Below are 23,718 nucleotides of genomic sequence, written 5' to 3' on the forward strand. Positions count from 1 at the left end.
TATAAGGTTACACTAATGCTCTTCTGCCATGGGCCATTTAACACTTTTTGTATATACCAAACAAGTATCTTTTTGTATTACTCCTATTAGAATTAGATCCTAGAAGGATGAGTTTAGAAACCTTATAAATAACATATAACTCATTACTTCCTGTAAAGGGACATATATTCCACTTGATATGAGTAACTTTTATGAATGAAAGGGATTTAGATTTTAGAGTGATTTTTCAGATAGATCCCACCAATATCTCTATATTTCAAAAAAATGCATATTAATATAAAAATTTAAAAGGGAGAGAAAGGGGCTCCTCTTCACCTAAACCACCATGCAAACCCAGATACTTAAAAGGAAATCATGCCCTCTCCAGAACTCAAACTCATGAAAAACTAATGGTTATTTTTAATGCCAGCATACAACATGTAAGCATCCTGCTTCTTTCTAGCATTGCTAATCATCAATTAATTATTAAAATAGGCAATAACTCTTTAACACAAGAAACAATAAAGTATATTATACATCAAATAATGATTTAATTGCTTGTTTATATTTATCAAATATGTATAGTATGAATGGAAGTGAAATTCATGGCACATTTTGCACTTTAAAGTGCTTACATTCAATTACAATAAATGTTCAGTCTACAGTATAAAAATAGCATAAGATATTGTTAAGTCGATCAATGATTATAATTTTCAAATTTTCAAAGCAATCGAGTTATATCTCTTCATTGACTACATTGGATGCTCTAAAAATACGAAACAGACTATTTTGGCCAACAATTATAAACTTTACCAAAACATATATGATAAGATTCCAAATTAGCATAAAAAAGTAAGTTTTTACAAGATGATTATAACCATTGCAAACTATGGTGCATTACATGTTAGACTTAAAATAAACTAAAAACTCATGCCATACTTTCACAATGATAATTAATGCTCTCATCTTGCTTCAATAATTGATGGTGCTTAATGCTCTTGTTTTCTTTTTTTAATCAAAGCTACATCTTAAAATAATGGATGAATAATAACATTGTGACAAAATAATAGCAATGAGTGCCCTAAAATTGCAGGTGAAGCTCAAAACCATTATTCTCTGGGGATGCATCGGTACCCTACCTTTCCTGTTCTGGTTACTGGTAACGAATTTAACCACCTAGCTCACCAATCTCAGAAGCCCGATCAAGCGGACCAAATCAACTGAGAACACCAAACCGACGGATGAGATTTTATTCAATACAAATCTCAAGCTTTGTGGTGGCTTCGCACATCACCCATCTCCTTTTAGTGCTGTTTTGGGCGCTGGAAAGGAGGAAGGAACAAAGGAGCAAAAGGAGAAGCCAACGCTGCCATGGTGATTGTTATTACAACCGAGAAGAAGACGACGCCATGAAGAACCCAAGAGAGGAGGAGAAGAAGAAGAAGGAGAAGGGAAGCAGCAATGCGACCTCCAATCTCGAGTCGAGGTTCAATCAGACCCTCAGAAGCGTCCAGGAGTACGATCTTGATCTAGTGCCTTCGCATTAGATTTGTTCTCTTCTAGCTTGTCTCGGACGATGTGGAAACCAACCGATTCTTGGTGGAAAGTCTGTTGATCTTGTGCTTTTTTTTTTAGTTTTCTGAACAATTTTTACGTTTTTATAGCTCGGGATTGCAGAAAGATTGAATCCTGTTTGTTCTTTGAGTGTTTGATCTTTAATTTTGATGGCCTGTGTAGAAAATTGATCTGGATTTGTGCTAAAATAAGCTTTCGATTACTTTGGATGGGAAATTATTTTGAAATGGTATTTTTGAAATGGATCTGTTGTTTGGAAATCTTGAAGAGAATTCTTCTTTCTTGGAAAGCTTTCGTGAGGTTTTCAGGTCTCGGAATCTGACATCATGTGGTCGTAAATCTTGCGAATTGTTGAACATTTTGGCTATTAATGCATGTCTGTCTATAGTGTAATGGAGATTATGGTTGATTCCCGCGGCAATCGGATGTTTAGGTATATAAAGATCCAATCATCGGTGAAGCGAGGAATTCAGTTGTTAATTAATCGATCAAGTCACAGTTATGTTTTTATATGGGAAAAATAAAGAAACTTGAATTTGTCTCTAAAATAATTCACTTCTTTTCTCCCCCCTCTCCTTTTAAAGAGTTGTCTATCTGCTTCCATTAGTTTCTTTCCCAACTTCAGTGCTTCTATCTATATCAGCATCGATCTAGTTCATATGTCTGTCTTCCACTCAAATTTAGTTTTCTGATTCACATAAGCGAAAACTATTGTGGGATAAATACTGCATACATGGTTAAATTTCTCAGACACATTCATTTAGCTCTATAAGAGAACATATTAAGATAACAAATGTCTGTTTCTTAAGAAAATTGGAAATTATTGTAACCTTTTTAACTTGTAAAACCAATTTCTTTTGCACCAGCTAAATTGTATGAAGGCCTTTTTGCATTCGAAATCTTTTCCTATGATCTTTTAAACTATGTTTTAGCTACTACTAGTGATTTTTAACCTAGTATGGTTGGTGCAATGCTGACCAGGCATGTAGTTTGTCAAAATATTTAAAAATTTCCCCATTTTTTTCTATCTTATGCAGGCTACTATTAGGCAGCAGCTTTCCTGGTAAAGTTTCGCTGACCCGCAAATCTGAGCCCTCGAGCGAGTTGACCTCACCTGTACGCCAACAAAACTTTGAGAGAAGTTACTCTGAAAATGATATGGGCCAAAGTAAAAGGGCAAATAATTCTTCTGAGGTAACATGTTGACTTTATCTTCAAAACTAGAATTTAATTAATCCACATTACTTGAACATTCTTCATTAACATTTCAAGTGTTTTACACTACAGGAAGAGCTTCAGAGTTCCGGGAACAGGATAAAAAGTGCAGAATTTCAAAAGTTGAAAATAACTATGACAAACAGTGAGAGTAAATTGTCAGATGCCCTGAGATCTGCTTCTGGAGCTAGAGCTGTAGATTCTGCAAGAATTACAAAGTTCACAAAAGCACTGTCTGGATCATCTGTCATATTAGGTACACTAACCTGCTTCTTGTTGTTTGGTTCCAGATATGATTGCAAACTTATTTAGTCAGTTTTATGGGTAACCTTTGTTCTATTATCTGCACTGGTTCTTAGCATGCTTGGTCATAGTGCTTGAACAAATGCAACAACCTTATCCCCTATCCTCAACAAAGCTTGATCTAAAGCTAGAAGAATTGGACACATTCCAATTTGGAAAATGGAAAGAGTTGGCTAGAAGGCACATTTATGATTTGCTGTGACATTGAAATGTTGGAAACCAAAAAGAAGTGGGAGACAGGAATTTGTTGGTCTGTTGCTTACCTATTTAAATTTTTGCAGCATGCTGGGAGCATGCATTGTTTTCTTTTTCCTCTCTCACCTAAACAAAGAAAACATAAAATAAAAAAAGGATAGACATAAAGAGGAGCTGCTAATACCTTCTCAATATGAAGGTTTTAACAGTCATTGAAATGGGGCATGAAAGGCCATGTGATCAGCATGGCAGGTGCTGTGCCATGTGATCAGCATGGCAGGTGCTGTGCCATGTCAGAACTTAAAACGAAAGAGGGGACCTTTTGGCTTGGTACTAAGCAATGCAACACATGTCAAGGCATGCCAAACTGGCAGGGATCTGTATGGGCTGGAATGGGTTGTTGCTCTACAATGTGCAAGATATCTCTGCATGCACGTTTGCCATGCCAACATATGGCTGGTGCAAACTTGCACATAAAAAACCTGCTCTATGCATTGTTGAAGCTTTCAAAAAGCTTCCTTTTGTAGGGCTTGAGTTCTTTTTCTATTTAAATTTAATTACGTATGCATCAAGCATAGTCTCTTGTATTAATTCTAGAATTTGGTGAACTTCAAATATTTTAATGATCTCTGTCATGCAGAAAAATTGCGTGAATTAGCTTGGAATGGCGTACCACCAGATATGCGTCCTAGCATATGGAGGCTTCTATTGGTATGGGACTACTTGATAATAGGCTTAGGCTAGGAAGCTGTTTAAGTATTTAGAAGTGGTACATCAATGTTCTGCTTGACTCAAATGCATGATAGTGTAAATTTGCAGTTCTGCAGCGCAGACTAGAGAACTTGCTCACGTTTTACTAATGAATGCTGTTCTTTTTCTTTTTTTTTGTCTTCTTTGGTATTAATAACATGGTTATCCATGTCAGAAGTTGGTACCTTTATGGTTACTTTTGATATTATTTTTTCCCCAGAAAGCAATACCAAATTCAGTTCCATGTTGCTCTAACTAGAAGATACAAGTATACTGCTTCTAGACTGAGCAGTTTTTGTAACTCAAGTCAGCACCTAACATCATAACTATTTGGATAAATAGTTTACTGTTGAAGTGTTTATTTTCCTGTTGACACTGTCTCTGATCCCAGGCATCTTAGCTTGCCCATGAGGCTGAACTACAATGTCAAACTAGCAAGTAACCCATGCTCTGTGGTAGGATTTAGTCCACCGTAGAGGGAATCCAAGCAAAGGAGGCAGGTGTAGAGGATGTAAAAATTGTAATAAATACAACTCAAAGTAGGTCTCTCTATCTATAGCTGCTATATCAGCAAGTGATTGCTAACCAAAAGAACAACAAAGGAACAATGAATATCAAAGTAAAATAGACATAATGAGAGGAAAAAAATAAAGAAAAAGAAGAAGAAGAAAAAGAGAGCTCAGCAGGTGGCTAGAGAGGATGATACGGGCGCCATGATCCATGAGGTGCTTGATGGTGGGGATGGTGGCCCTGATCCGGGTGTCATTGCTGATCTTGAGACCATCATCGAGGGCATGTTCAGATCCATCCTCATGAACACTCACTTCCTCTTCATATCCATATCCTTTAGCGTCGACACGCTCCTCTTCCTCCCCATTTTTGATCAATTGAGAGAAGAATAGAGAAGACGATAGAATGTGAACACATATAGAAGAGGCAATGGGATACATGTATTTATATAATACCCGATGGTGGGCAGCGGATTGGATGAGGATGAAAGGACTTGAGAGCGTATCTAGTATTCGTGCGTCGCCATTATCTACTTATGGTGGGTAGTGGATCGGATGGATAGAGGGTGGGAGAAATAGGGGAGGGCCATGCTCTCCCTTGTTTGAGCCATGCTCATCCTGACGGGTGGCCATGCTGCCATTGACCTCTCATGTACGGGGAGCAGGTGGGTGTCATAGGAAAGAGAGAGGGGTCATGACATGCACCCCTCTCCTTGGCCAGTGAGGCACGGTAAGCTATCTAAGGGGCTGGTGAGAGTGAGAGAAAGAGAAGACGAGAGGGAGGGAGAGAGCAACGGAGAGGGGGAGGCGAAGGGCCATTGCTGCTTGACCTCCAATGAAACCTTGGCCTAGCATCCATCTTCTCTCTCTCTCTCTCTCCACCCACCCATCCAACCTCTTTCATCTTCTCTAGATTAGGGGGAGGGGGGTTGCGTCACTCTTTAGCTCGGGGCAGTGAGGGGCGTACGAGGGTCTATGTGCGTGAGAAGGCATTCGTCCCCTCTGTGCTACTAACCAAGGACAGGTCGCAGTCCCCAAGAAAAAAAACAGACATGGGTTGCATGCGAGAGAGGGCGTGCATCACTCTCCGCATTGACGTGCTAGAGAGGACGTGCATCCCTCTCCGAGCTGTTAACCAAGGATAGACCATAGTGGTACTCGACATGTGGTGTGCTGGGAGGGTTGGAAAAAAAGCCGTAAACAAGATAGGAGAAGGCGTGCACCTCTCTCCACATTGGCGTGTGGGAGAGGGTGTATCCCTCTCCACTACTAACCAAGGACAAGCTATACTCACCAAGAAGGAAAAAAAAAAAAGATGGGCCACATTGCACATCTAATGCTTGACACATGGCATGCTGGGAGAGAGTCGGACTCTCCTTTAATGTATAGGTATAGATTTAGGCAACATTATGATTTTGCAATCCACTATTGGGTGTGAATAAACCAAAAGTGATGGAGCTGCTCTTTACGAAGACATGTGCCTTGATCTTTGTTTTAGTCTTAGCTATGCTTTTAACTTTGTCGGTTCGGTGGGAACAAGTTATTATGATCATTTTATGGGGCTTGCACATGTGGCTTAGAAAGTTCAAAATTTTCTGACATAGATGTGATGTATTTTAGCCCGTTGGCCTTGCTTAATAAGTGCTTAACTGGTTTTGTGATGAAATTCTCTCTCCCTATTGTCATAGGGGAATCGGCAATTAAGTTGATCTTGATCTACAATGGCCCTTTTAGGTATCTACATCTCATGCAGACTTTCAAATGAAGGATATTTTTCAGAAATTTCCATAAATTGTTGTGTTAGTTTGATTCTCTGCTAGGGTTAAGGAATGAAAAGGAAAGATTTTAAATCTTCAATAACTTGCCATATTTTCAAATGGCTATTTGAGTTTTCAGAATAGTGCATAGATTTTTCATGTTGTGGTTATAAAGCAAGATTAGGAGAAGGTTCTAAGGTTCTTCTAGTCGGGCAATATGGGGCACACCATACCGTATTGGTTCAGTACTGGTACTCGGTACAGATGACGTACCGATACTCGGTATGCCGAAAAGGCTCTGTACCATACTGTACTGATACAGTGCTAGTGTGGCACTAGTACGAGGTCTAGTATCGAGACGACGAACTTTGTTAGAAAGTATCAAAATTGAACCTAAAGTTTTAAGTAAGGTACTGGTGCTATCATGTATTGACTACTGACACACGGTACATCAGCCCTCATTTTTTCTGTGCTGTCACTGAGTGGCATGCTTCATGTCACTATGGTATTATACCATACTAGTCCAACATACTGTACCAATAAGATAGCTGTATGGGTACCGGTGCCACTATTTCAACCTTGGGTTTGGTTTTTCATTAGTTAGAAGAACACCTTGTTTCTGTTCACTTCATTAACATTAAACCCAAACCAAACAATCATTAACTTATTCTTTATTAATACAGTTCAAGCTATGACTATCTCTGTTCTGGTCCATATGTAACTATCCATGTGGTTTTAAGAGGTATCCGTACATACATTTTTTCCTGTGGAAAATGTTCCTTGCCAGTGCACTTATGTAGGAGTACCAAACTGCTTATGCATGAGTTCTTAAGAAGTTGTAATTTAAATATCAGCTGACGACAGGGATATGCATCACCTAATCCAGATAGTCGCGGGAGACTTTTGACGAGGAAACGACTTGAATATGTCGATTGTGCTTCACAGTATTATGATATTCCTGAAACTGAACGTTCAGATGATGAGATCAATATGCTTCGCCAGGTTATTACTAGCATAATACATGATCACCTAAACTCATTCATTTTGCTGAGATTCAATTCTTATATCTGCATTAACTTTTTGCTCTTGCTGCTCAGATTGCTGTTGATTGCCCAAGGACTGTACCTGATGTCACCTTTTTCCAGCAAGAGCAAGTTCAGAAATCCTTGGAGCGCATTCTTTATACATGGTTAGACTTCTTTTATTCAATGGTTGCTTGAATCAAAAGGTGATTTCCAGCTGTAGAATTTGACCCTCACTTTTGAGTATACAGAGTGGCGCATAAATATGAATTATATTGAATTAGTTTCTGGTGGAAGTGCATAATAAGAAGCACTTGTATCTACTTCAGTGAAATAAAATAAACTAAACCAAGAAACATTGTTCTTGTTCATTGACAACTCCCTCCCTTTGCAATTTGTTTCATTCAAACATCTTAATCTCAGTACAATTTGAATGGAGGATGTTCATAGAGCTCATCTTCAAGTCATTTTTACAATCAGAGTTGAGGTTCTGGTTTATGGCAGCTATACTCGCTGCTTCGAGCAGCATGCAAATGTGAATTACTGCTCAATGTTTCCAATTGTATTGCTCTACTCTTTGCCTTTTCGAGTCTCTAAAACTCTGTTTTATGAGGTCAGAATGGCATATTCTTTCTGCTGCTTCTCCAGAATACAGCTTGGATTGACTTCCATCTCTAAATAAAGCTTTGCTTCTGTATTGACGAATGTTATTGATCATCAGACCCACCTGTACCATTGATGTTGGGTTGCAATTTGTGCAAAGGGTGAAGATCCACAAATAGTTAATAGTCTATCTCTTAATTCCAGTTCAAGTACCCAGAATAGTCTGAACTGCATGTCTTCTTCTTCTCTTGAACCTTGTTACCTTAGAGGTTGTATCTTTCTTATTTTCTTACTGTCTACTTAAATCAATGATTGGTGATTCATGTCAATTAACATTTTTTTGTTAACTCAAGCAAACGGTTTTCAACAATGGTATATGGCCATTGATTTAGGATGGACAATTTTCACAGATCAAAAATCATGATTTTGCTCTAACCTGATGTTAGGTTTCAAGAAACTAATGTAGTTGATAGATTAGTGTGCCTCGATGCAATGGATTGGGGAGTGCAGTTAATTTTTACAAATCTAAAACTTCAAATGTTTTTGGAAGATCATGATGTCTCTGATCTTTCTGGAGGGATTTTGATGGCAAAGCTAGTTGATTTTGTAGGGAATGATGGTCTTGCTTTGCCATTTCACTCACTCCTCTTGTTTCAAAATACATTTTTTATGAGCTTTCGCCCTAAGTTCAGTTTTATTTTCTTCATGAATGTTGCCTTCAAAAAATGTTTCCAGGGCCATTCGTCATCCAGCAAGTGGATATGTTCAAGGAATTAATGATCTTGTTACACCATTTCTTATGGTGTTCTTGTCAGAACATCTAGATGGTGGCATGGAGAGTTGGTCTGTTTCGGATCTCTCACCTCAGAAAATCTCTAATGTGGAAGCTGACTGCTATTGGTGTCTCTCCAAATTGCTTGATAGTATGCAAGACCATTACACATTTGCTCAACCAGGAATTCAGCGCCTTATTTTCAAACTGAAAGAGCTAGTTCACCGGATTGATGGTACTTCCATTTTCATAAGATATCCGCTTCTTTGTCTTTTCTTTTCCAAAAAAATTTGTCCTATGCTTTTTCACAAGTTTGGAATCACTACTCGTATATAGTTATTTGGCTTAGTGCCATGTTTCAACCTTTGCTGCAAGTTGTTCAGTGCAAGTATCTCAATATGTAGGAATTCCAAATAATGTGCACAGCATTCAAACAAAGATCCAAATACTAGATATATTCTATTAATTTAAATTTAAAGGGTGCCTGAAACTTACATTTACCTGAGAAAAACTTTATACTATTCAAAATTTTATTTTGCCTATACCAACTTCTTGACCAAGTCAGTCACCTGGTATTTTTGTATCCAGTGTTACTTGTTACTTCAGATAGTAACAATTTCTGAGTTCCACATATAAACATAATTCCAATCATTGACCTTTGACTTAATTTTGGGCCTGTATAGAACGAGTTTCAAGGCACATGGAGGAGGAAGGGCTGGAGTTTCTTCAGTTTGCTTTTCGCTGGTTGAACTGTCTCCTTATACGTGAGGTAAGCTTTTCGCTGATTCTTAACTAATGTATGATTGGGATTCTAATTAGGAAAACTAATCTAAAGTATCATAATTCGAAAATTTGCAGATCCCATTCCACCTAGTTACACGTTTATGGGATACTTATCTTGCGGAAGGAGATGCACTGCCAGATTTTCTTGTGTATATATGTGCTAGCCTTTTGTTGACGGTGAGTTTACTGGTCTTCACTTGATTTCTGTTCCAAGCCTTGAAAACTGCCTGCCTGAAATAAACTTATTAATCATATACCTGGAAATTTAGAACTCCAACAACTTGTAATTGCTATTTTCGTATCTCTTTTTTTTTAAAAAAAAATGCAGTATCCTTAATTTGTAATTTGATCAATATTGACAGTAGACTCAATAGATGGGATAAGGCTTGTTGGTAATGTTTATAGTTATCAATGATAAATCTCCGGTTCTTAGTTTTTGTACTTTAGGAGGATTCCTGATTCCTGCCTTATTACTTGGAACACATTTTTGCCTATTGATCTAATCATATATTTGACCTTGGAAAATGTTATCATAAGCTTTGTATTTCTAGCCTCCATGGTAATATGGTTTCAAAACATAGATGATTTCAATATTGATGATTGCAAAGTTGACATTCCAATTTTAGGGTGAACATACGATGAAGGTTGAACTTATGTCTCCAAACTGAACACAGTCTAAGAACTGAACATGACCATGTAGAATTGCAAACAAACATTTGATGTGAATCCCTTAGGATTATTGCTATTCTTGATAGTTGGCTCTTCATTAACAATGGCACTGCAACACAATTTCATGCCCGATTTTTCACTTTCAAAATAGCCACCCAGAAACCAGTTACCTCAACAAATTGCAGTGCTTTTTTCCTGCTTTATGCATTTGTTCCCTGTTTCTTGATCAATGACTATCCAAAATTTTAATTTCTAATAGATGAAGCATAAAATTCATTTGTTTCTAGAGAATCTTCAACTCATTACTTGCTCCATTTCCTAGGGTTCCATGAAGCAGCAATAGTAATGCCCTCCTATTATCCCCTAACGATACAGGCATTGATATTGTGGCATCAAACTGCAGAAGGTATTGATGGAAAATGGAAAAACTTGGTCAAGTCAAGAAACTCTATCAACTGGATCATGTTGAAGATCTCTTTCAGACAAGTAGATTAAGCTATTGATGCTACAACTCCATGAATAACATTTCTTCTTGGGACATTTGCGATTGACATATAGAAAAACAGTGATCAAGGACAGTGATAGATTCCTTAAAATTTCTAGAAACCTAATGCAACTTAACTGACTTGCGTTCTAGAGAATTGATATATGCCTTGTATTAGATATTATAGTCCAATAGCAATGTTTGTCTAAAGCAAACAAAGTTCAAGGAAAGTGATGGTTAAGGGTGGCAACTGATCCAAGTCTGATTGGTTTTAGGGGTGGCAATTGGTTGGGTTTAATCATATTCGGGTCATGTTGAGGCATAGGTATTAGGAAAAGCCCATCAACTCGATTCCGATTGATTTATTAAATAGGTCAAAAAAAAAAAAAACCACCGCAGTTATTAAAGAGGTAACACAATCAACACATGTAACCCATTTAATAAATAAGTTGAGTCAGGATTGATCTAGGATGACCTCTTAACATGATCTGACACATGTATTAATCCATGAAAGAAAATATTTAAAGTGGGTCTTAAATGCATCTGCTTGTAACCTTGCTGACCTTATGCAGTTATAAAAGAAATCAAATTGGGTTAGACATGTCAAGATTCTTAACCTAAACCTAATTAGTTGAGTCGATGCATTTACAACAAGAATCTGTTTATGCTAAACCGGGACCAGCTTATCTCAGGTTGGTGGTGTGGTGGGTTTGCAGGTTGCCCATCCAACTCTCTAGCGATATCATCTCAATTATAGTTTGCAGGTTGCCCTACTCCAACGGAACAAAGAAGTAGCTTTTTCGACCTAATACTATATATGGTCTGGTACCGGTTGAGATTTTTAGCAACATGATGCCATTAATTAGTGTTAATGACCGTAGCCCATTTGGTAATGTGCATATGGAGCTCATTCCTGGTACATCATGACCAACTTATTATCGTATTAACATGCATTAAGTGGCAATATGTATATATGGCCAAATTCTAACTATCAATAACATATTTTAGCAATACCTTGTCCATTGAATTAATTCAAAATCAAATAAGTGAGTATAAACTCAATTGTATATGGGAGCATTCAGTTAAAGTCAATCATATATCGAAGCATCAGATGGCTCCTTGTTAATTAGGCTCACATGTCCCAAGCCTTGGGTGTAATATTTTCCGTAAAAATGCATACATCCTGATCAGTAAAATCTGGATAAAAGTGCTTGTAGCATTTTCAGAAATATCAAGCTAAACCATGAAAATAGTTGTCTTTTGCTAAAATCTTGTAGCAACCCATGTTTGAAGCTCTTCACTGATTATGAAAATCCACATTTAGCTCCTTAAATTTAGGCGATCCAATAAAGCCACCACAAATATCTTTTGGATCTGGGGCAATGGAACCTGCCTACTACGATAGAGAATTTTGGAATCTTATTGAATATGTTTTCTAGGCTTTTAGCCAAGAAACTACAACATATTGAATTCAAGAGAGAAAAAGACTCTCATTGTCTTTAATTAGAGATCCACTAATTTCTCTATATGTTTCTCTTGAGTAGTGTTTTGGACCTGGTGACCTAGATCAAACTGCTGGAGTAGCCGAGTCATGGTTTCCTAGTTCAACCTATGATCAATCGTGACTCAACTGGCCAATTATTCCCCCTCCTTTTTGATCTTACCATTTTCACTCTTGAAAATTTGAAGGCTTGAAGCTACCACACCTCCTCCCTCCCTCCTCCCCCTTCTCTCTCTGAACAAGGGCCTGGATCTAATCAAGGATGAGATAAAAAAAGTATGCAGTCTGGTTAAGGATGAGAAGAAAAGGAAGAAGAATAGGTTCTCCCCAGTTGTCATTAAATTGGTTATCTTCCAAACTCCAACAGGACTGGGCTCTAGCCAACAAAATATGGCAACACGCTCCCCTCCCCCTTTCCCACTCTAATGAGGCCTAGACCTTTCATTCAGTAGCCAACTATCATCTCAATGTCATAGACAAGTAAACCAGAAACCCTTCCCCACAACCTCCCCATCCATCCTCATCCTAGTATGGACCTCCTGCTTATCGCCCCTCCTCCAAGCATCTGATGGTAATGCTTGAGCCATTGGATGCTAAAAAGTCGAAGAACAATAGAGCCCAGGGTTTAGCTTTTGAAAAGAGCAAATTTTGGGATTGTGCCGATCTTATCACAACAGTGACATGAGGGTCATTCAGGCTGCTGGCCCATCTGTTTTGAACAGCTGAACTGCTTGGGTCAGCAATTCAAAAGGGTTTTTAGGCATATAGTGGGTGTTGGTTTGGGTGGGTAAACCTGTTTTACCCCAACAAGTCTCGGAACATTGCTTTTGAATCTGCTTGGAATATCACATGCCATGATAAAAACATTCATTTCCACACATCATACCCCTTTCTTTCATCATCTTCTTTTACTTTCAAGGCATCTCTTTCTTCCTTTGAAGAGGTGGCCCGAGGCATGAGAGATATGTGGCAACCGGCAGCTCGTGTCAGCCTGTATTGGCCTCTTAACACATCACAACATATAATATCCTAGGATCAGATGGAGGCCAATCTGTCATGTCAACTTAGTGGCAGTCCGAGTAGGTTCAGATTTGATAGATTTGATTCAGATATGCTTCACGTTGAGGTGAAAAATCCAGTCATGTTATTGTTTTAAGCCAATTAACCAGCTGGCAGACAAGTCCAGGACCTTCTTTCTTGATATTTAAGGAGATTAACATGGGACATTGGTGTTAAACCCTGAGCACCAGCAAGTGAATGATTCGAACATCCAAATCCTTTTATTCACTAGTATTTTGTGTTAGAATGCTGAAAACAGAACATTCATTTTGAGATGCCCATTGAAAATGTAGAAGATATCAGATAAGATTTCTTTGTCGGTATTGCATGCTCAGATCTGGTTTTGGGCTGGGTTACAGGTTTTTGGAAATTTAATGAGGGTTGTTTTCTATTTGCTTGCTGGCAGTTCTGACTGGACAATCAAAGCAAATGTCTAGAACACTATTATAGAGGAACAATTTAGATTATGGGGTTATGATCCAGAAACTTCTATACTGTGTGGTTGGAGAAAAAATTTGTGAGTATTGCAACCAAGATAAGAGCTTTAAGGTTGTAAATTTGTCTAGGATTAATCTCTCAAACTCATAATCAGAAATGTGAAAAGAATTTGCAAAAATGAGATTACAATGATCAGAGATTTCCTGACAGGTGATGTTAATGCCAGCAAAACCTGCCTTTTTGGAAAGTTAATAATATTTACCTGTCTCTACCAATTTTTGTCGGTGTTAATGATGAAGAGTTCTCCTTTCTTCCTCATCTTATAGCTAGATTGCAATCACATATATGGTTCATACCTAGCTATGATTTCATAAATTCTTTGAAAGATTGATAGGCTTACTCCAAGGGAGAAATAATAGTATTTCTATCTTAAAATCCCCAATCAGGCACCCTTGAAGCACTGGGGTCTTGTAACATGCAATATCTATTCTTCATTCTCTACATATTATCTTAGGACATGTTTGGATATTCCTACAGGATTAGGCATTCTGTAGGAATTGGGCTTGTTGGCTCATCTAAGAGCTTGTCCAAACCCAGGTCTTAGCCTTTGGGCTACATGAAGGGGAAACAAAAAACCATGGAGGTCTTTATTTTCTTCTCACAGGATTTGGGCTGGGTGGTGTTCGGTTGATACAGGGCTATGCTTAATGGACGGCCCAATCCACAAATTCTATAGAATTTTTAGCCCAGTTTTGTAGGAATATCCAAGCAGGCCTTTAGAGTCTTATTTTGTTGGTAAAGAAGCATATTGCCGTTCAATTAGTTCTCGTATTGAATATTTTGGTTTATCATACGTAACTAATCCAGAGGCTTCATTTGCTTCTGATGTTAGCTTAACCTATAAATGAGTATCACACATGCAAGTACTATCTGACATCTGTGCTCAGCTGCTTGCGTTAACAATTATATATTTCCTGTATCCACCAAGAAATTTTTCAATGTGCTATCATCCTGTTACAGTGGTCAGATGAGCTCCTAAAGCTTGATTTCCAGGAGATGGTCATGTTCCTCCAACATCTTCCAACGCAGAATTGGACCCACCATGAGCTGGAAATGGTTCTATCAAGAGCATACATGTGGCACGTGATGTTCAACAACTCTCCTAGACACCTTGCAAGCTAGGCAAGCTAATTTTAGTTCCCTAGTTTATTTTTCTTTTATCCATTCTTTTCTCTGCAGTTAAATCATTTTCCTTTATATTATTTTCCAACAGCGGAGGAAGGTTGAGTTGTCATTTGTAATCTTATACATGTATTTGCTATGTGACAGAATCTGTAAATGTCAGCATATGAATTTCCAACATTATTTTGTAGTACTTTTAATGAATTTCAGGGGGTTTTTGTAAGCAAGCAACTTTTCCTTTGTTTGGTAAACTATATTTGTTATCTGCTTGCTCATTTTAGCAGGTATATAGGTTTGAGCTAATCAAGGACTAGAAAAAGATTTAAGCCTGCTATTTAACCTGAATCTAAACTTTATTTAGGTGCATAACAAGACTAGTAAGCCTCTCTTTTGGAGATCAGCGAGGTGGAAATTTAGCAGACAGTTTCATTGTCATCTCCCAACATAGTGAAGACCCTGGCTTGGTATTCATTTCAGTGATCAGGAAGTAACAGTTGGAGATGGCTAAGAAAATGTGCTTGCTTATTGAGAAGCAGCTACTGCTAATGTTGTCTTTTGGTGCTCATATAGGGTGTGGCTGAGGGATTTGATATTTGTAACCTATAAATGAGGTAGGATTGCAGTCGCTTAAAATTTTGGCAGATAGTCTGTGCCCTTTATGTTGAGGCGAATGATATTTTAGAATGACATTTCACTAAAAAAAAAAAGAAAAAAAAATCTATGATCTGATATGTGAGAGGGATATTTGTATTAGATTACTTTTAAATGCAGTTTACTATGCTTTACGGAAATGAACTGAGCTGTATTTGTAGTTTTTAGATGTATTATGCAATGCTACGTGGTATGTACACATAAAAAGGTAAGTCATGGATCTGCAACAGGATGCCAAGTTTCTCAGTATAATGCACTCAACATGCAAAAGCTCATTGTCACTTGGGACTGGAAGTAGGTTCGATGCTGATTTGCTGACTAATCCACAGGGCCAATAAAAGGCATATAGTTTTGATTTAAACCAAGAGACAACCGAGTTGAGATTTGATGTTTAATTCAGGTCAAATCTGGATAAGCAAATACTAAAAACTTCAGGCCTAGTTTTCGGAAGTAGGATAAGCAACTGGGGACAACTTGGTATCTTCCATGGGTACAACCAGTTCCCAAATAAAGTGCATTAAGCAAGGATAATTCAAAAAATGAAGTGGCAATAACTGTGTTTATCCCCATAATATCATTATCAAGTATAGCATGCATATGCTGGTCATTATTTCAAAGAAAAGGCAATTCTTGCTTTCTTTTGGACTGATGAAAGGATTTTTGGGTATTCTTAATAACCAAGTGGGAATAAAATGTGGGAATGGTAGAATTTGGGGACCCTAGAGAAATGTTTGTTCCTATTTTGAAGGTTCTCCTTTACACACCAACCCCCCTCCCCCTCCCACAACAAACCAACATAACACCATTATCAAGGATAATCAATGGTGAAAATCTTAGGGCATCAGAAGCCATAGATACCTGTGAAAATAAAACATTTTCAGTTTTTGATTAGATCTAATCAAATAAATTATTTCTGCACTCCATTACAAATTGAGAAATTTTCCTCCTAGGAGCTGATTTGCTAACCCACAGATCTGGAATGCATAATAGAACTCTAAGGCACCTACTATTTATCAGTAATCATCCTACTTGTACATTGTTTGGTGCTATCAATGTGGTTGCACTTCAAAAATCTGCATCAAAGTAAACAAGAGACATGGGAAAAGGTATGATTACTTCCTATACGATAGGATTATGTAAAGCACGAACCAACAAAATTGTCAAAGGAAAAGTCAATTCCTGTCTCCAAGTTCTCTAGGGATCAACGTCCCCAGTCCATGGGCAGTGGTCCTCAATATGGCACTTTCTCGAGTTTCCAAACCATGGATAAGAACAACCAGTCTGAACTGCATTAAGATGACTACAGAAATAATGTCTATTCACTAAGAAATGATTGGACTTAATTAACTCAACACAAGAGAAACAAGCAACCGAAATAGATTTAGTTATTTAATGAGAAAGTTCTAAGTGAATCAGTCAAGCCATCGTCATGAATAACTTCAGGGATTTTTGAATCAGAAATGTACATGCTACTGCTTTTAACTCCATGCTACAAAGATGAACAATATCTGTTGCCTGATGATTGCAGAGTTATACTCCTTTGATGGAATTGAGAAACTCACGAGAAGTTGCAGATGTGGCCCAAGCTCCAGATATATCCATCTCATGCTTTGAGCTTAGCGGGCACCTCAAGATAGCCACACCCATGCCATTGACATAACTTCTGATGTGCCCCTCAAATGGTGAACCAAGTTTATGTCCTTGCAAGAGGACTGTATCAGCTTTCATGGGCAATGATCTCATGTAATTCAAACAAGTTCGAGTGACCTCCTTTTTGGCTGCAGAAGGGAAATAGAAAAATGCTAATGCATCACATAAGTGAAAAATCTAACTACAGAGGTATATTGTTAACAATATCATCTTCAATCTATTTTTGTTTAACAAACTAGAACTAATTCAAGCACTTCACCTATGTTCAACAGTACCTTCTTGAGCCCTATCTCCTTATCTTATGCTAAACATTCTTGAAATAAGCTAATAATAAGAGGGTCATATCTCTGTTATAAGCCATTATTGATGGCTTAGAACGGCCACTACAATAACAGCATTACAATATGTAAGAAGAAATTATCAAATCCATTTAAAAGTGTTATAAGACCGTTTAGTGGTTCTAGTCTGCGACTTTCATCTATAAGTAACATAATTATAGGCGAATCTTGTCACGTATTCACATATATAGCTCTATATTGCAGTGTAAGACTAAACACATAACAACCGCGATACTGATTAGGGCATTACATAATAGTATAGTACACTCAAATGTCGGGCTTGATTCGAGGGAAAGTATAGGTATTTCATTTTTGCATTTTCTTTTAAAACATTGAGACCGACAATTTGATATCAAAAGCATCCAACTCAAAATTCTAGATGCCATCTTAGTTCAAGGATATGCATAAAAAAAAAAGTTATTTTATGATGGGATCTTAGTAGACTAGGCAAAGCAAGGAGAAATCAATTTGCCTTTCTGCATGGCATGACAAGCAATTGTCTTGTGAATCTGAGTTACCATAACATCAAAATTTTTGTGACTCACTATCAATGTAGTTCTACCCTCCAAATTTTTCGTCTGAGCTAGCATTTTAGTGTAATAGTTGTACCATTTCATTCAGCATCAAGCATGGTAGCATGGTGCGCTGCTGTGTAATTCTATAGCATACATATTATAAATTGCTTGCTAGCATCCAACCTCTTTATTTGGATGTTGTACTGGACATTTGTTGCAATAAAAATTGCAAAATTGCAGTAATCTTAGGATGGCTCGGAAGAATATAGAGACTGCATCACATAGAAATCCTTTTGCATAGAAAATTTCTCCCAATATATGAACTTTGTCACTCCTTTGTTTTCCACTTTTAGTATGAGTTCAAGTGTCATTAGGATCCCTGTTGTTTAGGCATTAATTTTTTGCACGAGAGTAGCGTCCAAGAGTCATATTGGCATAGGTTGGGCTAAGAAAAAGTTGCTATCCCGACACTATATAAAAGCAACTATATTTCCCAACATTTTAATTTCCATTATAACCTTAGAACACTGCAACTAAACTATTATATAAAAAAGGGATTCTAAGATTGCTAAAGTATCAGAAAGAAGCTGAAGGAGAAACTCTTGTAGGGATATTAGTCCATGATTGTAGGTTCCATAAGTCTCATATCCTCCAGGTTCAAATAATTAGTGATGCCGGGCATAGTATAACTTAAACTAATCTAGACTAAAAGCAAAATTTAAATAATTTAATAAGGAATGATCAGAGGTAATCCCTTTTATTTTTTTTAAATATATCAAATAACTAAATTTTTCTTTATACACGTTAAGCAAGCGCATTATAACTAGTCGTTATAAATATGTCTTATTATACTTGCAGTTTCTCTTCGGTTACATGGGAACATGAATTTTGAAATTTTGGGTTAACTTTTTTCATATTCTATCATTGATTTTTTTTGTCTTTCTTTCTTTTCTTTTTGAGGGGAGGAGGTTGTAAATTTTGAATGGTTTTGACTTGTAATGGATCGGGAATATTTTTCCAAAAATGAAATATCAAGAATATTTTATGTAAAAAGATCTTAAGGTGATTACTTTTAAAAAATTGCTTGTCTACTATCTCACTAACAAAGAGGTGAGATGCCGACAATTAATTGCTGTTGCAATTAACTCCTTAGCTGAAGCAGTGATAAGCTGAATTCTGTTCAATTGATTCTTGAAAAATACTTTGTATTAACAAACTCAATTTTGAGAAAAAAACCAAGACATTTCAAAGTCAAAATGTCCTACTAGTAACTTGGAATCTTACCTGTGCAACATCCCCTATTCTCAAATTCATTGACTAAACTAGTTCATGCTAAAATTAGCAAAACAAGGTTTACTGTTTGAGGTTCAGATCAACAGCCATCCTAACCAAACTTGATGAATATATCTAAATAATTGTGCAATGAGTAAGCTAAGTTAAAAGCTACTAAAATGAGAAATGATAAAATCATTGCAATTTTAGAGTCAAAAACATCATTCTCTTTTCATTTTCAAAAGAAACATATCTATACTTAAGCTTTTAATAAAAAAGTTATCATGGACCGGAATGTATGGAGATGAAAAGACTTTTCTCTTCTTTTTTTTTTTTGAGATGAGATGAAATATGTTCTGCAGTTTAGCAGACTAAAAGAAAATCCCAAAGGAGAAACAGCTGGTTTTCAGGTTGACATTTTTTTTCCTCTTTTTTGTTTTTATTTTTAAGAGATATCTTCAATAACTTGTCTGTCATAGCTACCTCTACTCAAAATGTTCTTCCAATAGATATAAAAGCTCATTTTCAGTTTCAGAATGTAGAACAATACTCAAATAACAGAGTTTTCACCCATATCATAAGTTTTCCCTTACTGATGGTCTTAGAGGTTTCTGTTCTCCATTTTTACATGTCAAATGCAGGATATTCCCATGCAATTATGTGTTGGTATGTTTTTATGTGTAAAATCTTCCTTTCACTGTCCTTGGGCAATCATATTGCTGTGAAATGACTCCTCAAATAGTGTCAACAACAGAAACAACATAGAGCTAAAACAATAAAAAAAGAGAGCACAAGATACAGAATAAAAAGATTTGCAATTTGCCAAGCAGGATACTCACAAATTTTTTGTCAACTTCTTCAAGAAATTTCTCCGGGAAGTCCATATACTCCGCACATTCCTTCCTTACAGCAGAGGCAAGATCTTTCTCTCCAGCTTTTTCAAGATTCCTGATTAAAATGGTTAAGGTCAACTTATCTGGATTGCAGCCTGACTCCTTCATCAACTTGTACATATCCATTGCCTTCTCCACCATACCAACTTGCAGAAAGGCTCCTATCATTTCAGTATAGGTCCTGGTATCAGGTTGCAAGCCCTCTTTCTTTAATTCAGAAAAAAGCTGCTCAGCAATTTCAATCAGCTTGTTCTTTCCCACCATGAAAATCATATCACTGTAGAGAGATAGATCTGGTTTATACCACACCTCCTTTCGAATAAATGCAAACACCTAAAACCCTGATTCTTTATCAGATAAATGAAAAAAAAATGAATAGGACAATAATAACATAGAAAAATCAGGCAATTAAGGATGATTTTAAATACATCAAAAGGACAGCACACTCAAAACAGTCTCACATAGCATTTGAGTGCATGGATGATTAGTTCTTAATTCATGAGATGATCCTTTGTCCCTTTTTCTTCTACAAAACTTGTCCCTCGTACAGTTGAAGATAAACAAGGATACTCTGGATTCTCTTGATGAAAACGGCAAGTTAGTAAGCTATTTAACATCCTCTGCAACAATCTACCCATTTGTCTGCAATTTTTAGGCGTCTTTTCTTTCCTACTTGTTCCTACCGTATAAAATTATATGTTTCTTCTGATCATGGTTTGAAACATTGTTTCTGAATGTTTTACAAACATTTATTGGCGTTGACATGTGCAATTATGATAGGACATCCATCCAGAGGACAACACTATTTGCATACATCCACATGTAGCCAAGTCCTTATATCAAGAAACTAGAGGCTAGAACCCTCATAAAGGTGTTAAGTTATTAAGTAATTCCATTACTTCCATGCTAAGAGAAGCTAGGCTTCAGGGGTGGAAGTGGGAGACCAAGTACAAACTTTCCACATGTGGGCCACAAGCTCGAGGTCATCTTCCATCGGCAGGATAAAACATCTGCAAGCATACATGCGTATGTATGCATGTGTGCATGTACAAGCCATATATGCACACACAAAGAGCATAGTCTCATAGGACATGGATACTCAAGTTTGACAGGAATTATGGAATCGGCCGAAGGAATCAAACTTCCACTTTTTGTTTGACCCAAATCCTGTTAGAAACCTAGAAGAATTGCATCTTTCATATCAAGACAAACTATCAGCACAGATGACCAATTTCTCATAAACATTTAATCAAACACGATAACTTCATGTACAGGGCATGACAAAGCAGCAACCGGATATCAAATATTATGGCATTACAAATCTAGGGGGACATAAATCATGCACCACACTACATGGCCAGAAAACCAGAAGAGGACAATGAATCCACCTTCAAAATCGACACCACCAACTCACCAAGACCTTAACCAATTGAACTTTTTATTTAAGCATTATGATTCTTTTTTTTTTGTGCGCGCGCGCGCGTAAAAGAAAATGGTCTCCTCAGTCAAATTTATATTTGACCGACAGTCCCAAATTAATCATCATCAATTGTAGCAGGTAGCTTCCAACACGGATGATTGGATTGCTAATATCCATTCTTTTCTTCTCCGGCCAAATTAGTAACCACAAAATTCTGCTTAAAAACGAATGCATCGATTTAAAGCTAGGAACGAAGAAGAAGAGGCAAACCTGGAGGGCCATCTCCCATTCGTTCTGGCGGCGGAGCTCGGCGAGCACGGCGATTTGGTCCGCCTTCAGGAGCCGGCCGAGCTTATCGCGGAAGACCTCCTCCATTCTATTATTAGGTTTGGTATTGGGCGAGGAGGAGGGTTTGGGTTTTGGCGAGGATTTGGCGAGCTTGAGGGCATGGACGGCGTGGATGGCCTCCGTGGACAGCACCCGCCCCCGCCACAGCGGCTTCCTCGGCCCGCCTCTCAGCCCGCATCGGATTATCCCAGAAAGCGGCGCCTTCGGCTTTTTAGGAGAAAAAATTCGGAGAGATGGAGAGGGGAAGCGGAGCCCGAGGGAACCCATCAGAGCGAAGCAGAATGGACGGCAATGAAGGAGATATATACAGCTTTTACGGCGTTATCCACGGGCGATTAATCTGAGCCTTTACGGCTTTTGGCAGAGCTTTTTGGTGGGCCAATTTTTTTTTTTTTTGGAGGGTCGGTTTTTTAAAATGCGCACAACCAGCTACATCTCTATGAAGAAGACTATAAAAAACAAAAGGAGCTGAAGTTTGCTGGATCCATAAAAATTCTCCGAAATGCTGAGCAACATAGGAGGCTACCCAATTAGCTGCTTGATTCGCCTTCCGAAGGACGTGTCTAACTTGAATAGTCCGACACTTTCGTAGCATCCGACGTATGTCATATAGAAGCGAGTGCTCTTCCTCCTTCCATCTTCCTGCCTGAAGGTGATCAATCAAGATGGCAGAATCTTCCTTCAATTTTTAGGTGATACAGTAATATTTGGTAAAAAAAAAAGGAAAGTTGAAAATGTTTAATTGAGAGAAGCTCGAGGGGTTCCTTTATTAACTGAATAACGCCGTTATGGAAACCCGAGCTAGACCAAACAGATGAGTAGATCACTAGATGACGCCAGGGGCCAATGGTTGGTTCCTCGTTCTTCTCACCGCCCGGGCCTGGATATCTAATTCCGACTATTTAATTCCCGAAGTACACTTCCCAACATCTCCCACCCCACCCAACCTTCTTTCTCGATCTCGATGGGGCTCAACGTATCGAAGCGAGTGGAGAAATCGCTCCGTTCCTCGCCTGAGTTCGACGCCGCCTGCGAGTCCGTCTACGACCGCTGCATCGCCGACGCCCAGCACGCCTTCCCCGGCGTCCGCCCCTACCAGCTCGCTGGCGCCGCCGCTCGCCTCCACCCCGCGCTCTCCGCCTCCCTCCCCCTCGTCAGGCGGTGGGTCCCCTCGCCCCCCGGACAGGCCCAGGTCGACGCGGCGCTCCGGCGGGTCGACCCGGAAGCGGAGGCCCTGGGCTCGGCGGAGTTCCGGGACTTCGCGGCGGAGCTCTTCAAGGACGCCATCCTGGCCGGCGCCGGCGCGGCGGTCCTCCGGAGGGTCCCGATCGGTGTCGCGGGGATCGCCGGCGTCGGGATGGTGACGCACGCGGGGGCGGAGGTCGTCGGGAGGGTGATGGGGGTTTACGCCGTCGGAGTCGTCGCCGCCGTTTTTCTCAGCTTGTCTTAATCCCAGGGCTACGGTTGTAGATCTTGTAAATATTAGGGGCGAAATATTAAGCCAAGCTTTTGCAATTTCGAAGTCAAGCTTATGTATTCTATAATTTATATTCTAGTATCAGGTGTGATTCTCTCTCTTATTTGCTATTGCTTCAAAACTTTAAAACAAAATAAAGTGAAAAATTTAGGTTCGTTTTTTTGATGTTGATATTATTAAAATAGGTTTGCAAAAATTTTAAATAAATCAACTTTATGAACTTGCTTGCTTGCTTGCTCTTGATAAAACCTGCTTTCAGAAAAACTGATCGTGTTGTTCAACTTGCAAACTCATGTTTCATTATTTTTCTATGGATTTTACAAAAATAAATTTTTATGTATCTTTTAGTAAAATACAT

General features: G+C 38.3%; 3 protein-coding genes across 6 annotated transcripts; 2 read left to right on the forward strand and 1 right to left on the reverse strand.

Annotated features, from left to right (window-relative positions):
• Positions 1–1,274: 1,274 nt before the first annotated feature.
• Positions 1,275–15,972, forward strand: LOC103714753 (TBC1 domain family member 22B-like). Of its 3 annotated transcripts, none has more exons than XM_039133686.1 (10): positions 1,275–1,585; positions 2,592–2,748; positions 2,842–3,025; positions 3,908–3,978; positions 7,148–7,285; positions 7,381–7,472; positions 8,644–8,915; positions 9,364–9,449; positions 9,539–9,640; positions 14,635–15,972. In XM_039133686.1, the coding sequence occupies exons 2-10, from the start codon at positions 2,713–2,715 to the stop codon at positions 14,794–14,796; spliced, it is 1,143 nt and encodes a 380-aa protein (XP_038989614.1). In that variant the 5' UTR covers positions 1,275–1,585; positions 2,592–2,712; the 3' UTR covers positions 14,797–15,972. The 3 variants fall into 3 exon arrangements, with proteins under 3 accessions (XP_038989614.1, XP_008800378.3, XP_008800360.3); XM_008802138.3 differs by having other exon boundaries at positions 1,276–1,495; XM_008802156.3 differs by lacking the exon at positions 3,908–3,978 and having other exon boundaries at positions 1,275–1,495; positions 7,170–7,285.
• An 836-nt stretch (positions 15,973–16,808) lies between these two features.
• LOC103714745 (protein THYLAKOID ASSEMBLY 8-like, chloroplastic) lies at positions 16,809–22,199 on the reverse strand. Of its 2 annotated transcripts, none has more exons than XM_017844721.3 (3): positions 21,806–22,199; positions 20,062–20,448; positions 16,809–17,249 (listed from the first exon to the last, which is right to left on the reverse strand). In XM_017844721.3, the coding sequence occupies exons 1-3, from the start codon at positions 22,148–22,150 to the stop codon at positions 17,196–17,198; spliced, it is 786 nt and encodes a 261-aa protein (XP_017700210.1). In that variant the 5' UTR covers positions 22,151–22,199; the 3' UTR covers positions 16,809–17,195. The 2 variants fall into 2 exon arrangements, with proteins under 2 accessions (XP_017700210.1, XP_008800347.2); XM_008802125.4 differs by having other exon boundaries at positions 16,875–17,225; positions 21,806–22,188.
• A 469-nt stretch (positions 22,200–22,668) lies between these two features.
• On the forward strand, positions 22,669–23,463 carry LOC103714734. The gene has a single exon (XM_008802114.4). The coding sequence runs from the start codon at positions 22,848–22,850 to the stop codon at positions 23,331–23,333; it is 486 nt and encodes a 161-aa protein (XP_008800336.1). The 5' UTR covers positions 22,669–22,847; the 3' UTR covers positions 23,334–23,463.
• The last annotated feature ends 255 nt before the right edge of the window (positions 23,464–23,718 follow it).

Source organism: Phoenix dactylifera, chromosome 14 (genome assembly GCF_009389715.1).
Source record: "Phoenix dactylifera cultivar Barhee BC4 chromosome 14, palm_55x_up_171113_PBpolish2nd_filt_p, whole genome shotgun sequence".
Lineage (NCBI taxonomy): Eukaryota > Viridiplantae > Streptophyta > Magnoliopsida > Arecales > Arecaceae > Phoenix > Phoenix dactylifera.

Bases quoted from the DNA above. Each gene is read 5' to 3' on its own strand.
- LOC103714753 (XM_008802138.3), top strand. From the start codon at position 1,389: ATGAAGAACCCAAGAGAGGAGGAGAAGAAGAAGAAGGAGAAGGGAAGC. The intron at 7,286-7,380 runs GTTATTACTAGC...CTTGCTGCTCAG, and splicing joins AGATCAATATGCTTCGCCAG to ATTGCTGTTGATTGCCCAAG. The intron at 9,450-9,538 runs GTAAGCTTTTCG...GAAAATTTGCAG, and splicing joins ACTGTCTCCTTATACGTGAG to ATCCCATTCCACCTAGTTAC.
- LOC103714734 (XM_008802114.4), top strand. From the start codon at position 22,848: ATGGGGCTCAACGTATCGAAGCGAGTGGAGAAATCGCTCCGTTCCTCG.
- LOC103714745 (XM_017844721.3), bottom strand. From the start codon at position 22,150: ATGGGTTCCCTCGGGCTCCGCTTCCCCTCTCCATCTCTCCGAATTTTT. The intron at 20,449-21,805 runs GTTTGCCTCTTC...TCAGGGTTTTAG, and splicing joins AATGGGAGATGGCCCTCCAG to GTGTTTGCATTTATTCGAAA. The intron at 17,250-20,061 runs GTGAGTATCCTG...GTGATGCATTAG, and splicing joins AAGAAGTTGACAAAAAATTT to CATTTTTCTATTTCCCTTCT.